The sequence below is a fragment of the Drosophila ficusphila genome, unplaced genomic scaffold, assembly GCF_018152265.1.
Source record: "Drosophila ficusphila isolate 14025-0441.05 unplaced genomic scaffold, ASM1815226v1 contig_286, whole genome shotgun sequence".
Taxonomy (NCBI): domain Eukaryota; kingdom Metazoa; phylum Arthropoda; class Insecta; order Diptera; family Drosophilidae; genus Drosophila; species Drosophila ficusphila.
The window spans coordinates 6,740,966-6,755,917 of NW_025064189.1; the positions used below are offsets into that span (position 1 = coordinate 6,740,966).

General features: G+C 42.7%; 1 protein-coding gene across 1 annotated transcript; it reads right to left on the reverse strand.

Annotated features, from left to right (window-relative positions):
- Positions 1-264: 264 nt before the first annotated feature.
- Positions 265-14,714, reverse strand: LOC108100685 (proteoglycan 4). The gene is made up of 6 exons (XM_017204701.1): positions 14,471-14,714; positions 5,973-6,098; positions 4,005-4,320; positions 3,695-3,932; positions 3,466-3,628; positions 265-3,407 (listed from the first exon to the last, which is right to left on the reverse strand). The coding sequence occupies exons 2-6, from the start codon at positions 6,057-6,059 to the stop codon at positions 684-686; spliced, it is 3,528 nt and encodes a 1,175-aa protein (XP_017060190.1). The 5' UTR covers positions 6,060-6,098; positions 14,471-14,714; the 3' UTR covers positions 265-683.
- Between the last annotated feature and the right edge of the window lie 238 nt (positions 14,715-14,952).

A 14,952-nucleotide genomic window follows, 5' to 3' on the forward strand; every position in this document is an offset into this window, starting at 1 on the left:
GACCAGGTCGAACTGTGCGGTATTATACTGATAATCTCCGGCCTAGCGCAAAAATGAGAATGTAGTGCCGCGTAATTTAAAAAATAAAAGTATTTATTTTAGTCGATCGAACATAGAGAAAGTTATTCAGACCTATTAACCGTACTCTATGATAAAAAACCTCCTTTAAAAATTGTTTTCTTGTTAACCAAATAACACTTCGCTCTGCAAGAAAGCAGTGAAATTATTTAACTTCAGAATACCAAGGAAACTAGTCAAATTTTAATAATAAATTATTCACATTTATTCAAAGATTAAGCTTAAGATTACATAACTACTTCGCTTCATAGCTAACATTATCGCTAGAATTGCAATGAACTGAAAAAAATATTCGAAAAACGTAGGATCGTATACTTAATATGCGAAACTTAGGCAATGAAAGTGATGTGGTTTGTCTTAAATACTGAGGACTGGCGGTCGCAGAAACCACCGAGTATGTCATTCCAAAATTGTTCCCAAGTGGCTGGGCGAACAATTTTCGAACAAGATTTCGTTATTCTTCACGATCGACCTAACTAAAGTTATATTCCCTACTTAGAGCTAACATGCATAAAGGGTCTAGGCTAAATCATAGGGGGGTTTTAATTTAGAACTGGTCGCATCTCCGCTAATCTCATGGTGAAGCTATTTGGCCGACTCTGTAATCACTTTTTGACCGTCACCTGGATGCCGCCCTTGACCACCGCCTCTGCAGGAGGTTGCCCGAATCTCCGGCTCTGGTTGAGGTTACTCTTGCGCCGTATGCTAATCTTTCCTGGAGAAGAAGGAGGAGCAGGAGCGACGGCAGGAACAACAGGAGCTGCCAGAGGAACAGCACCACTCGCACTCCTCTGCGTTTCCTCAGCTTCGCTTGGTGGTCTGTATGTTCGAATTCCGGAATTGGATCTCACCGGAAGCAGTGTCACCAGTTGGTGGACACTGGGCTCCGTGGTGCTGGCAGCGAACTGTGAGATCTTGAGCATCTCTTCGTAGTTCAGTGGGTCCACGACTTCCACCTCCGCCTCACCGATCACGGGAATAGCTGCCCCTATAACTTCTGAAGAGCCATCTTCCAGAAAACTGGACATGGGCTTGATAAAAGGCTCCCTCTCCACGGGATTTAGAGTTTCCGGTACAACTAGTGGCAGATCCGTGGTAGTGGATGTGGGTATGGGTCTCCTAACTTCCTCCTTCGGGGCATGTTTGAGTTTATTTTGCGAAAAAGGCGGAAATTTGTTGGGCACACTTGGGGTAATGCCCAACTTGGAAGCAAGTGTATCAAAGATGAGGGAAATATCCTGAATATTACTAGCATTATTGATCCTTGTCTTGATATCATTTAGAGTTAGATTCTCTGACTTGTCAATATCCTCCGACACCCAAGCTTGCAGAGTTTGATTAAAGACCTTTCTCATGTTTGAATTATGACCAAATCCATTCGATGAGGAACTATTCACAAACTCCCACTTTGAATGGGAGGGAAACAAGTTGGAGTCGTCCATCATTGTGGGTTTTTCAGTAGTAGTGCGAATGCGATTTCTCTTGGTGGTTCTCGGTTCCTCCGTTGTTGTAGTTGATGTAGTGGTTGGTGTTGTCGTTGACGTGGAATCCTCCTCTAAAGTTTCGTTAGATAAAATCGATGAAGGTGTATTCCTTTGGAGAATGATCTCCTTGAGGTTCAAAAAGTTCGGTTTTGAGTGGCTTGTGGCGGGGGCCTTCGGGGTCTCCTCTTCCTCAGGTTCAATCCGGGATTCAATTGCATCTTCTGTGGGTTTTTTAATTGCAGTAGGATTATCTTCTTTCGGTAGGTTAAGTAGCTCCATGAAGAACTCTCCTATGGTATCGGCCAATACCGAGTTATCCGTTGGTTTTAGAGAAGGTAATGATGGTGTTTTGGTTGGCTTGGGCGGATTGTTCGTTGGAATCTTTGGGGTTGGTGTGGTGACATCCACTTTTGTTTGCTTAATTTCTTTTTTTGTAGTAATCTCAAGTAGATCTGTTTTCTTTTCATGAGCATCCTTTTTCTCCAGCAGTGTTTGATTCACTTCCTGTGCCAATTTCATCTGCTGTTCCTTTGCATCGACTTGGGGCTGCTTCTTTTTCTCCAGTTTCTCATGCGGTTTCTTGGCAATGACTCCTCCGCCCAAATGCTCGAATCTCTCATTGCTGGCGTCCAAGTTAAAGGGCACCTTTTCACCCGTACCCATCGAAGCATCAATGGGTTTAAAGGGGGGAATAATTACATCGTCGATGAGGGGAACTGGCAGAGGATGAGGCTCCACAAGTGCTCCTCCCAAACGCTCAATGTTCTCAGTACCCGGCATGAAGATTGGACTGCCAAAGTTGTGGTAGAAGAGCATGTCCTGATCCTGTGGCTGCTGTGCCAGATTGGGTTTCGGCTCCTGGACCCTCAATCCCGGATTGAGGAAGCCAAGACTGTAGGGATCAATGGTCACTGGAGCCACAGCTGCTGTCGGAGGCGTGGGATTATCTCCAATGAAGGGCAGTTCAAATTCATCGATTCTCCGCTGTGGTATATGATTTACAGTGGGTGTGGTGCCTCCTGGTAGAGTTTTGGTGGGAAACGCGGGTGGTGGACCAGGCAGCAGTTCCGGAACCTCTCGATGCATCGGCCTCCAAGGTTGTGTGTCCAGAATGGGGAAGGTGGTAAACAGATTCGCATCCAATTTGGGCAGGGAACCCGCTTGACTTGGAGCTGGAGTGCCCACGGATGGGTAGGTGAAAGTGGTCGTGGTCGTGGTGGTGGCTCTAGTGGTGCTAGGTGGTGGTGGTGGTGGTGGTGGTGGTGGTGTTGTAGTCGTTGAAGTGGTGGTGGTTGTCGTTGCCTCCGTAGTTGTGGTAGTCGTTGTAGGCTTAGGCGTAGTTGTTGTGGTCGTTTTCCTGGTAGTGGACGTGGTCGTGGTTCTCTTGGTCGTAGTAGTACTTGGCTTGGTGGCCTTGGTGGTTGCCCTGGTGGTGCTGAAAGCACTTCCCGTGGGCACCTGTTGCGGCAGCACAGTAGTTAGCTTCTCGATGCCCGGTTTCTTGGGCTTCACCCTCAAGGAAAAGGGTGTAACGGCAATCGACTTGGGTGGTAAAGTACTACTGCTAGCTTGGTAGGCTCTGGTGGGCGGTGTCTTCTTGCGTGCAATGTCCGCATCCGTTTTGGTGATCTCGAAGGAACCCTCGAAAGAGCCCTGAATAACCGGAGCATTCTCCACATCGATATCGGGCTCCTCGTCGGCGGAATGGCTTCGCAGCAGAGGATTCTTCGGCTTGGGTGTGGTATTGCCTCCCAGAGGTTTCGGATGCACTGGAGCCGGTGCCGGTGTACTGCCCTTCTTCATGAGTCGCTTTTCCAACTGGGTCTGACTAGTGGGCACCGTTTGCTGTCGAGAAAGATCTCTCATTAATCTGGTTCTTTATTACAAAGTTGTCTTCTCTTACGGCTTCTTTTAAAATTGCTGCAGATCGCACCACCTGCTCATCCATTATGCGCTTTATCTCCAAAGATTCCGTGTCCAAACGCAATGAGCGATACAGAGACTTTGCGGCCGAGGTTTCCAGGAAAAGCGACTCTTTTATGTACTCTTCTACGCTCAGAATGTTTCTAAAATTAGGTGAATGATAATGTAATTGCTTTTAACTGAATAGAACACGAATGAATTCAACTTACTGTGGCAGTTTACGGACATCCAAAAATACCCGAAACGAGACCTTAATCAGTGGTCCATCCCCAAAGCCCCAGACGTCGGTTCTCAGCGGCTGCAATCCATTATCCATCATGGATCGCTCCACAAATCTCTTATAGAAATCAATCTTCTGCTTGTAGGTTGTGGTATGGTTGTACTTCAGACCCGTGGAGAAAAGATCTCCCTTGGCAATGCGGAAGGAGCCCTCAAAGCCCATAACAGCTGCAAAAATGATTAAGAAATAAAGATGTTAGCTTAGAAAATATTCCACAAATGGTAATTTATAGTACGTACGATCCTCCAGCGTGGTCTTTATGGAACTAAAGTAGAAGGCCAATCCAGCGATGGAGATGACTGCCAGCAGGACTATGAATGCTGCCGTGGTCAGGATAATGCTGAAGGATCTGTTCTTGGGGTACTGGGTGTGTGTCTTGGCCGAGAAGGTCGACGGGGCGATGTTCCTTCCGTCCCTCCAAATGCCCCACGTGTTGTAGCCATACTGACTGTTCAGACTGTGCTCATTCGTGTACGAGGGCTGCTTGTTCATGTGGTAATAGGCCCCCAGTTGCGACCTCCGGCCAACTGTGTTCTGGTACGTGTAGTCCGCGCTCTGCAAAAGAAGATGTCGTTCGTTCTGTTAACTGGGTTTCCGAAGTATGCCAGAGTGATCGATCCCGATGGCCCCTAATTAGATAATTAGCCGCCAGAAGTCGCACAACTTTCTCGACCCTTCGGCCACTTTCTATCGCGCTCCCCAGTCCCCAATCTAGATGACGGAAGTTGGCTCTAACGGCCCCACTTTGGACTCAATTTGTGTGATTGCCAAGAACCGCAATGCTTCCTCTTGAGCTTTCCCAGCGTTATGTCAGAATCACTATCGCCGTTGAGCACTTGTCTTGATTTGTTAATGCATCTCATTAGCACTGCTGGGAAAACGCATTTAATTAGCCTGGGCTGCTTGGATTCAACTGGTACAAAGTCATTGCACCTGGTCAGATTCCCAGAATCTAACCAACTTCCGAGGGTTCCTGGGTACAACTACGATCAGTTAATTAGCACTTCTAATTTTCTTTTAAAATGTATTAAGTAAATTCTCCACCCATTACAAGCTATTATTTTATTTAATCTTATAAACAAGTATTGGTTTTTCTCAATCAGCTCATTCTTTTTGCTAAAGATTAGTTGTCAATAATGCCGTAAACAAGTTTTTTGCTTAAGTCTTTTGATTTGGCTTTGACATTGATCTGGAAAGCTGACAGCTAATTAAAGTGATTGGAAATGAAATTAAACTGTTTATTGGATGCTGAAATTGAACTTGCAGAGATATATAAAAAAAAAATTGTTTATTTAGCAAGATTTTTATCAGATTCTCTAAAAGTTAAAAATCAAGTTTGTTGCCTAAGTCTTTTGATATGCCTATGGCTTTGTTAAAGTAAAGTCGTAAATTATTCAGAAATACGTTAAGTAGGCTTATATTATCTACTACAGAGAACAGTTCTTTATCATTAAAACATTCCGAACGCTAGAAGCAACTTTTAATTACCAAGTATCAATGATTGATGCCTAGAACGCAAGGGGCTATTATCTCGACCGCTGCTGTAGGTGCACATATGCCCAAGGAGATCCCCGAGGCCTATGGGAAAGTTTGATTGTTTCTTGATTACCATTTAACACTGCTTTGCTGCAGGGCATTTCCCTTAGTTCCTCTCTTTCTCCCGGGAAGCTCCCTTCCGCTGGCCCCCTGGTGAAAAAAAAAAAAAAAGCACCACTCTGTTGACCAAATTGCCGTCTTCTTGCCACTGGCTTCGGCTCTTTTCTTCTGCGTTCTCTTCTGCTCTTCGCTTGCCCGGCTCTTCTTTCTTTCTTCGCTGCCAGAGAAAGTCATTCACCTTTTAGAACGTTCTTCTGTCGTGTTTGACTCGCTAGTTACTCGTACCTATGCTTCTTTTTTCCGGACTCTCGACTTTGCTGCTGAATGAGGAATGCAAACAGCTCGATTCCGAGACTCTGGTCCCAAACAAACAGGCAGATGAATAAATAAATATGCATGCTGCGTTCTTTGTAACAAATACAAAAAAAAAAAAGAAAACCAAACACGACGCGCGTTGATGTAACAATTCTATTGACAAAGAGATTTCGGGGGACGATAAATGGCCTCAATTCTATTCTTACCCCGACTCGAAATGCTAATCAAATTCATCGGCGTTGTATAACTGTTAAGCGTTTTGTACACCGAAGTGATAAACGATGGGGATTACTCACCATTTGCCGACATGTCTGCGTTCTGTAGATATCACTCACGCCGGATAAACTCTGGAAGTATTTCTTTGTCCCATAGACGGTATCCATTTTGTCCACCGTTACGATTCCAGGCTCCAATCGCAGGTTCTGAAAAAGACAAACATTTTCGGGGGAGCATTGTTAGCGGTTTTCTTCACTTTCGTTCGGACGGGCTTTGCTTTCTTTCGGGACCACTTCGAGGGGGCCTGGGTGATCCGTGCTCGGGTTAGGAACGGGGATCGGGTTGGGGAAAAGTCACTAATGGGCCAGCATGCCGGAGAACCGGCTAATCCTGTTTGCAGCCCATTAGCCAAACGAAAATTCTCACTTTTCGCCAGGGAAAAGAGGAAAAGAACAGCGCACAATAGCGATGAGATATGCCTGCCGTTAACCGGTTTGATTTGCAAGTGCCAAACTACTCAAAAATATTCAAAGGAGCTCTTTTACACAAGGAAAAAATCATAGCAATCCAAGGAAACAGCCGAACTTAATAGTAATTCAATTGTCAAAACAAATCAAAGAACAAACCATTCTTTTAAGTCTTCATCAATCTCAAACAAGTCTTGTTTTTCTCCCCAAACAAATGCAAACATTTCTCATGCTCATAAAAATTCCAACCATATTCCACCCACTCAATGAAAGAAGGTATCACATAAATTTCATAATTAATTGAGCCGCCAGACTTGGCCAAGCGAAGAGATCTCCAGTGACCAGTCGTAAAAAGCGAAAGCTCTCGGTGGAATAAACAAAAAATTTAATTAGAGAATTCCCCGACACTCTGATACGCTCGCTGGCTGAGCCCTACAAATTTGGAATTTTCACTTCATGGGAAGCCCAGCTCCAGCATAAAGAACCCACTCCGCCATCCGAACGGCTTAAGTACACAGCAGATGGGCCTCGGAAACCAGTTCTCCACATCCACATCCACATCCACAGCCACATCCACATCCCCAGCCAAGATTGGGATGCGATGGGGCCGGGTTATGGCTTGTTCCGCCGTCATATACACATGTAAGACCTGGGTATTTATGAAGCCACAATATATGGTTTAGTTGTACATGTGCAATCAAAAGCAAAAAGCAAAGTTCAGCCGCGGAGAAACGTGTGTAAAAATAGTTTTCGGTGCGGGAAGCCGCGGGCAGAAACCGCCAACGATGTCGGATGGTCTTTGGATGGATGGATGGATGGATGATCAAGGGGTCTGAGCTTTTCGAGCTGGCAAAAGTAAAAGTTCTGTTATTTTTAGGAATGCCTCGGCGATGGGCTTTGCTTGCCGGAGAGAAACTAATTTGATACTTTTAATGGTAATCAGGTCTGCAGAAGCCGCGTCGTTGGGTCATCAGAAATCGAAGTCAGTCTTAATGGGGATTATGCAAAAATATATGTTAATGCGGCTAGAAAGGGTCTGGGAAAAACCTAAGATTTATTTTATATTTTTATGAGTTTACCAGCTTAAAGAGCATGGGCCCCATTGACCAATAAATGCTCTAGATAATAAAGTTAGATAAATAAATTAAAACATTGAAAGCTGGGTTTATGACCTATATCTTAACATTGCTTGCTCCAAATAAATCTCAATTTTATTCCGCAGCTGAGTTATTGTCGAGCACCCATAAATCGTGGTATCGTCTTCTTTCCTGGTAAACCACCATTAACTGTAAACGCAGGCCCCGAATCTCTGTCATCGCCGCCACTTCCCATTCAAATGGAACGGAAACCCATTTGCCTAATAAAAAGACCGCCAAAAAGGCGCTCAAACTGGCAGAAAAAGAGGCAAATTGAAGAACGAGTGCAATTAGAGTGGAGGTACACATGTACAGATAAGTACGTATGGCTGGGCTCCCGGGGGAAGTCAAGTTCCCTCCACCCAAGACAGTTAGAACGCTTGGGGAGCCATCGGCGTCGTCATCGCCATCGCCATCGCCATGCCCAAAGCCATAGCCACCAGCTTTTGACCTAGATGCGCATGCGCGGAGCCTCGATGAGTGAAGAGGGGGGTGAGGTGGAGCCCGGAGAAGGCCAAAACCAAAACTGGTAACTTGCGCTTGTCCCCCAGTACGTACCTACAATTGCGGTCAAAGCATTGATTACTGAAGTATTTGAAAGTTCAAACAAATGGTAGGAACTAAAGATGTTCTTCTTTGAAAAAAAGAGTCATATAAAATATTTTTACTAACAAAATTTTAATACTTTTAAATAAATAATATATTCCACTTAAACAAAACAATATTTTGAAGCTAAAATATAATTATTTGTGTGCTATTTAAACGACCTCAGTTGTAAATACGTTTCTGTGTTTGGAGAAAGAAAGAATAAATTGACTTGCGTCTGAGCCGCGTGAAAAGAGTTAACGAAAAAAAAGCAGAAATAAAACCAAAAATAATACTGGCACACACTCACTTGCACCGAGTTTTTTTCGAATCTTTTTTTTTTTTTTTTTTGATTTAGGCATTAAGTATTAAGACGTCGCCGGCCACGCATAAGTTGATTAAATTTCTCGCATTAGCCGATTTTCTCCACAGGAGAAATTGCTGGACGAAAAAGCGTCAAAGAATGATTGATGAGAATTTGATCTGGAAATTCAGACAGTTGACGGCAGCTACCTGCAAAAAATGCCTAACGGAAGTCGGCCATTAACCCGATAGCACGTATAGCCAACTATCTGGCCGATATCTGGCCAAAACGCGTTGGCACTTCAACGCGATTTTCGGCCAGATTAAGATTCCCAGCCACTTTCAATCATAATAGCCGCCTCGCCGACAAAGTGTCGAAGAAAGTGAAATGTGACAGGTGTTTTGGGGGGGCGGGGGGCGGGGTCTGTGGTATTTACAGCTGAGGCATCGATGTCAATGGATGCTTATCAAAAAAAAAAAACGACGGTGAAATGGAAAGTTTATTTCGAACGCATCGGAAACTAGAGGAACTGCTCATTGAATCATCCGAACAATGCAGCATTTTGATTGTTTATCTACTGTTGTTCGCCTTTGGAAAGTGATTGCCAATTGGCAGTCGCGTTTTTTGGGCAGTCGACTCATTATGCCGGTTCGAATACCGCTAGCCATATGTCATAATTGATGCCTCAATTTAGCCGGGCTGGGTGCAAATTTATGCAATCTTCTTTCTTTGCTTTCCTTTCTTGGCAAAGAAAGGTGCCGAAGAGCGAAAATTAAACCAGATAACTAGTCTAATGTAAACAGAACGGACAATACAGTAAATGTTCATTTGAAAATCTGATAAAAACATAAGCAAATAAATAGCAACGAAAATAAATAAATGGTTTTTAATAAATTGTTTAGTACTTCAAATAAGGCATTGTGTAGATATATTTTACAAGAAGAATTCAGTCTTTTATCTTATCAAAAATGATTTATAAAGAACAAGCACAGTTTATAATATAATGATTTTTACATTACGTTTTATTTTCTTTAAAAAAACCTTTTTTATCAGATGGTTTTTTATCTGATAAGAAGACAGATATCCACTGTATGTCCGTAGGGGCGAACAAAGTAACGTTGCCGCTAATTGGATAATAAATTAATTATATTGCTTATGGGCATTAAAACATGCATATGTATGCGTCGGGAGCAATCTCTGCAGCATTTGCAGTTTCGTAATCGTAATCGCTCTAACGGCGCCAGCTACCAAGGTCTTACTGGAGCATAACCACTTCAGAAGGCGGGGGATAGAAGATATAAGTATGTAGTATATGCCCCTCCAGTATTCCGAACCACTTGGCGTACAAATAGACTGCACAAAGTAAAGCGCTCGTCCTCTGCCATTGCGGAACTAAAAGTGCATTTCATTTCAAAGTGACAAACAGAAGGGGAAAACTTGACAAGAACGAAAAGAATAAAAATAAAAAGCATATTGTAACATGCGAAGAGTGGATGGTGAAGAGCGGAGAGAACAGTCATTAAAAGCATTCACCGTTACGCCTTTACCGCCAAACAAACTAATTAAAAACAAACAAATCCGACAGGTCTTTCCCACATGTGAGCAGCTCCCCCGAGAATTATTCGGGAACTTGATTGCTCACTGTCGCAGAACCTCGATAGCAGGGCTCTCGGACAGTCGAGTGATGACTGTACAGGGCGCCCCATCGAAGGTGAAAAGTGTCAAGTCAGGTGGGCAGAACCGTTAGACTGAGGTAACAGTATTAACAACAGTGCTAAATGCTGAATGACAGCTGACTTGTCAGCCAACCTGAGAAGTCTGCTAAAATATAGAAAAAAATTACTTAGGGAAACAAAAGTTTGCGGAATCATTGTAGCAGTTTTCGAGAGTTTTGTTTCCTGTTTCCGGTCAAATTTCTCATTGAAATTTAAGCCAAAGTAAGAAAATGAATAATTTAAGCTTAAAAAAATACTCAGTTCTTGGCTTCTATTTAAAATTCAAAAATTTGTGGTTCTATTCTTCTTCGTCACATTCTTTATTGGTATGCAAATCGATATTCACAGACCACTTAAACTGAGTTTAATTATTTCGTGGAAGTGGAAAACCCATCTTGTTCTGAATAGCTCTATTTGGCTTGTGGCTCAGAGCCCGTGTCTAAATGCAAATGTCAACATATTGTATGCATCGACGCACTTGGCGGATAAGAACCCGAACTGCAATTAGTGCCACGATCAGCATTCGAGGCACGCACATCCAGTGGAGAACCACTCCTGCTTTTTTCCAGACCAACCCATACATACCATCCGATCCATACTCACTGAAACTCACAGCAGACCAATGCTTTTTCATTCTACTCGGAATCTGTTTGTCTGAGTGCAGATAGATGGATGGAAACTATCCCAAACACACAGAAAAGAAAAGAAAGTTCCGTTTTAAATTTATAGTCTAAGATATAAACTTTTATGTATTTAAAAATCTTTATATCTTCCACTCAAATAAAATCCTAAATAGATGTAATTGTTCTGAATACTCCCTCTGCCTAAATATCTGCAAGCCGCCACTGGCTTTCTTTATTACACAAACAAATGATAGCTATTAAAAGTTAATTTAAATCAGGCTTGTTCAATGCTGATAGGAAAATTCAATTGTGTGCCATATATAATCACTTTTTTATTGATGATTTTTCGGTTAAATTGAGTAAACATAATTATAAACTAGTTCATGTGAATCCATCAATACCTTATGATGGACAAAAACATCTATTTTCTAATTGGCTTTGTCCTGGCTTTTGCAGTCTTTTTCACAGAAGTAAGAACTTTATAACACACGTAATTACAAATAATTCCTAAATGCAGTGTATTCAGGTTAACTCTCTAGTTAAGTTTACGAATTTCGAGTGCGAAACTTTGGATAAGACATTTTGCGAAGTTGACCGTTGCATATTGAAGTCTGCAAACCGAACCTACAAATACTTATCGGCAAGAATCAAACTCTTAAAGATACCTCTTACCAATTTAAAGGTAACTTAAAAATTAAGTTTTTAAAAAGTTAAAATTGTCATATCCTGTTTAGGTGAATTTTGCACTCTACCAAAGGCTTAATGGCTATAAACCCTTTCTCTACAATGTAACAGTGGATGGGTGCCAATTTTTGAAGAACACGAACTCCAATCCCGTTGCTTCCTACTTTTTTCAGTTTTTAAAGAACGTTTCCAATATGAACCACACTTGCCCGTTCAATGTTAGTATAATGCAGAGTGTCAAATAACAATTCTTAGTAATTATTTTGCAGCATGATCTGGTGGTAGATAAATTGACTGCTGAGCAGGTAAACCACCAAGTTACCAAAGTTCTACCTTTCCCTAAAGGTACCTACATGATTCAAACTCACTGGATGGCCTATGGCATGACCCGAGCTATAACCAAATTTTATTTGTCCCTTACGTGAATAATTCCGGTATATAAAATAATAAAGTGTCGCTTTAAAATTTCTTATCAAGTTATTCAAAGCTTAAAATTCAATTCTCCCCGGGTTTGCAAGATATAACAGTTTTAATTTTAATAAAAATAACAAAGTGTTTAATAAAGCAATATTAATTAATAACTAGGCTTTAAAATTTCCTTCCCTATTTCCTATATTTAAAGCTTAAATTGCAATTCCACCTCGAGCTTGCAAGTAATAAATCATTTAATGAATCTCATAACAGTTTTATTACATAAAACCCCCCAATTTTCTCGAAGTGCACTCGAGTGCCTTATTCGCTTTACCGCAACGAACTCTTGCATTTGAGGTCGCTTTCCTCTTGGCAGGCGAAACAAAAGATCGTCCCATTAGAGGCGATTTTACATCATTTGAATGCAATTTAGCCGCAGCTTAGCGTTATGTTCTATTTCGCCCCGGCACGAACTGCTGGCCCAGTCAGCTGCAGAGATCAATCTGATGGCCAGTTCTCCGCAGTCTTCAGTGTGGTTCTTCTGTCATTTGGCTTCGAGCAGAAGAATCGTGCGGCATGGATGATCAGTCGGTCTGCCAATTTGGGCCAGTCGCGTATATCTTCATGATGGGGCCTCGCATTTCTTGACCAATTTGCGATTCTCAACGCAAAATCAGAATTCGCTGGCGAAGCAGAGAACCCAGGGAAATCCGAAAATTGTGGAGGCGGGGGCCCAAAGATCTGAGATCTCTGAGATTTTCGGGCCGCAACTTGACCGGCTCTTAACGAGCGAAAGTGTTTCATTAACTCGTAAATGAATAATTTGAGAAAAGACAACGAAAACGAAATCAAAATAAACCGAACCGAAACAGAAACAGAAACCAGCACTCACACCCGAGAAATGCTCGTAAAAATGTACATAATTTTTCAATCTCAATCTGGTTTTGCGCATTTCTATTTCGTCGTCTGGCTTTGATCCACTTCCGACAGACGAAAAAAAATGAAAATTTTCATTGCCTCAGTGAAACTAATTTGAGGTGAAAATTGTCAAAATAAAAAAACAAAAAAAAAAAACATAATGGGAGAAACACACAAAATGCCTTGGTGACAGACAGACAGAAAGAGCGAAAGATATGGGTGTGTTTACGCGTCTAGGATTCGGATGCAGACTTGGATTTGGTGGAAGTGGACTCGTAAGTGGAGTTGGCATTTGGCAACCTGTCTCGGCCTCCTCGTCCGAGTGTCTCGTGCTGAGTCAGTGTTTTTGGCACTTTCTCCGGCTCAGACCAATGCTGCAGTTATCAATGAGTCAGTTCGGATCGGTTGGGATCGCTGCTGAATTTGCGTAAATTGTCGGTTATTACTGGGTGCCTCCCCTCGAATTGGGTCAGCAAATGAGTGCCGAGAGCCACAGCCTCTTCCTGTCGTCGTTGTTAAGATCGAGAACCGTAACGCTAAAAACTTAAACTGCGACTAAAAATCAATTTCCGCACCGGCACAAATAGATAGGCGCATGCAAAACGCTCATATCTCTAATGGGCACAGCTGCGGTCGAAATAATAGCACCCCGGGCTGGAACCATAAATATTTAATTGTTTAAAAGTACAGTTAAACCTTCACAAAGAACACAAAAGTCGTTGGACTGATTTGCTCAATAGAATAAAATAACCTAAATGTTTATATCCATGACTTGATTGCAATTCATTTTTATCATTGTAAACATTTCTTTTGTCAAATTAGTTGAAATTAATTACTAATATTTTTTTATAACTTATTCTTCTTATTTTTCAAGAGTTTTGCAACACTTAGCATTGCTATCAATGTGACCTCCCCTGTCCAAACTGAGCTTAACAATCTGCCGTCATAATGGGCGACCCACTCATCTTATAGCGGTTAGTGGGATCGGAGAATAATGGAGTTTCCTCCCCCGCTCCCGTTTATCCAGAGCTGAGTGCAACGGGTCCGGGCCAGTGGCAAAATGGTAAAATGGCAAAATGGCAATGGCAGTGGCTCGGCTGTAACGACCAAGTCTAAAGTGAACTGAGCACTGAACTGTCAATTGGCCCAGTTCATGAACGTGGTAATTGCGCGGTTAGCGACATATAAAGCGACACCAAGAAAGCCCGCGAGGAGACAACAAAACGTTCTCCGGCCTTTTGTTTCTCAGTTCTTTGGACGATCACCTGTCCACCTTTGAGCCATTCTTTGAACCATTCTCAACGCTTTTATTGGTGCCAGTCGGTTTCCGAGTTGGAATGCTCTTTGCTGTTTGCCGCCCTTTTTTCGGCGGGGAGGGCGTCTTCATTTCTAATTTCTTTTATTACAGACTGGTTTTGTTTTTTCGTTGTTGCTGCTGCTGAGGGCCCCTTTTTTTTATTGCCATTTTCGTTTTAACATCCATAATTTTTAGCTTTGCCAGCTCGTTTGTGCGCGATTATTGCTCTTGGCCAGGCTTCTTCACTCCATGGTTTCCCACCTCTTACGCTGGAGTAGTAATGTAACCAGTTTTGGACCTTTACAGGCCGGGCTGCTTTATTGCATGTCTAACTAGTTTATGGCCCAACTCCCGGCTTAGGGAGAGCCCAAAGCCAACGCCATCCTGCTGCCGAGCACCTTTCTTGCAAATTAAGTTGTAAACTCCGGAATGGCTCACCTGCCGGGTTTTGCTAAGTTATCGTCCCCCGTTGCTGAAGAGCAATGGTTCCATTGGAGGAGAACACGAGACGTACAGCAATTCTTCCTGCAATCGATTTGTATTTCAATACAATCACAAATGTTGCACGGATTCGATTATTTGCTATGGGATAGTTCCCAATCGATTCGGGGATTCACGGCAATACTTTCGACACTAGACAGCACTCGAGTTTCAAAGCTAAACTGATCGCGCCCGTGTTCGAAATTCAACTGAAGAGCGTGGCCACAAATCTCAGTTGCTGGTCCCCAAGAAGACAGAAGAAAAGAGAAATGAGCATTGGCCTTGGGAGCATGGTAGAATAAGTATAAGGTAGTCTCGTCAGGTCCGTCAGTCCCGAGAGTGCTAACCGAACGTTAACGGACTGAACTGGAACCGATTCGGCTACTAAAAAATCGTCTACGAGAGGACATTTCTTTAACCTAGTGGATAACGTTTTTTCA

Excerpts from the sequence above, each read along its gene's own strand:
- LOC108100685 (XM_017204701.1), bottom strand. The coding sequence starts at position 6,059 with ATGGATACCGTCTATGGGACAAAGAAATACTTCCAGAGTTTATCCGGC. Across the intron at positions 4,321-5,972 it reads CGCAGACATGTCGGCAAATG|AGCGCGGACTACACGTACCA; the intron begins GTGAGTAATCCC and ends CTTCTTTTGCAG. Across the intron at positions 3,933-4,004 it reads AAAGACCACGCTGGAGGATC|CTGTTATGGGCTTTGAGGGC; the intron begins GTACGTACTATA and ends TCATTTTTGCAG.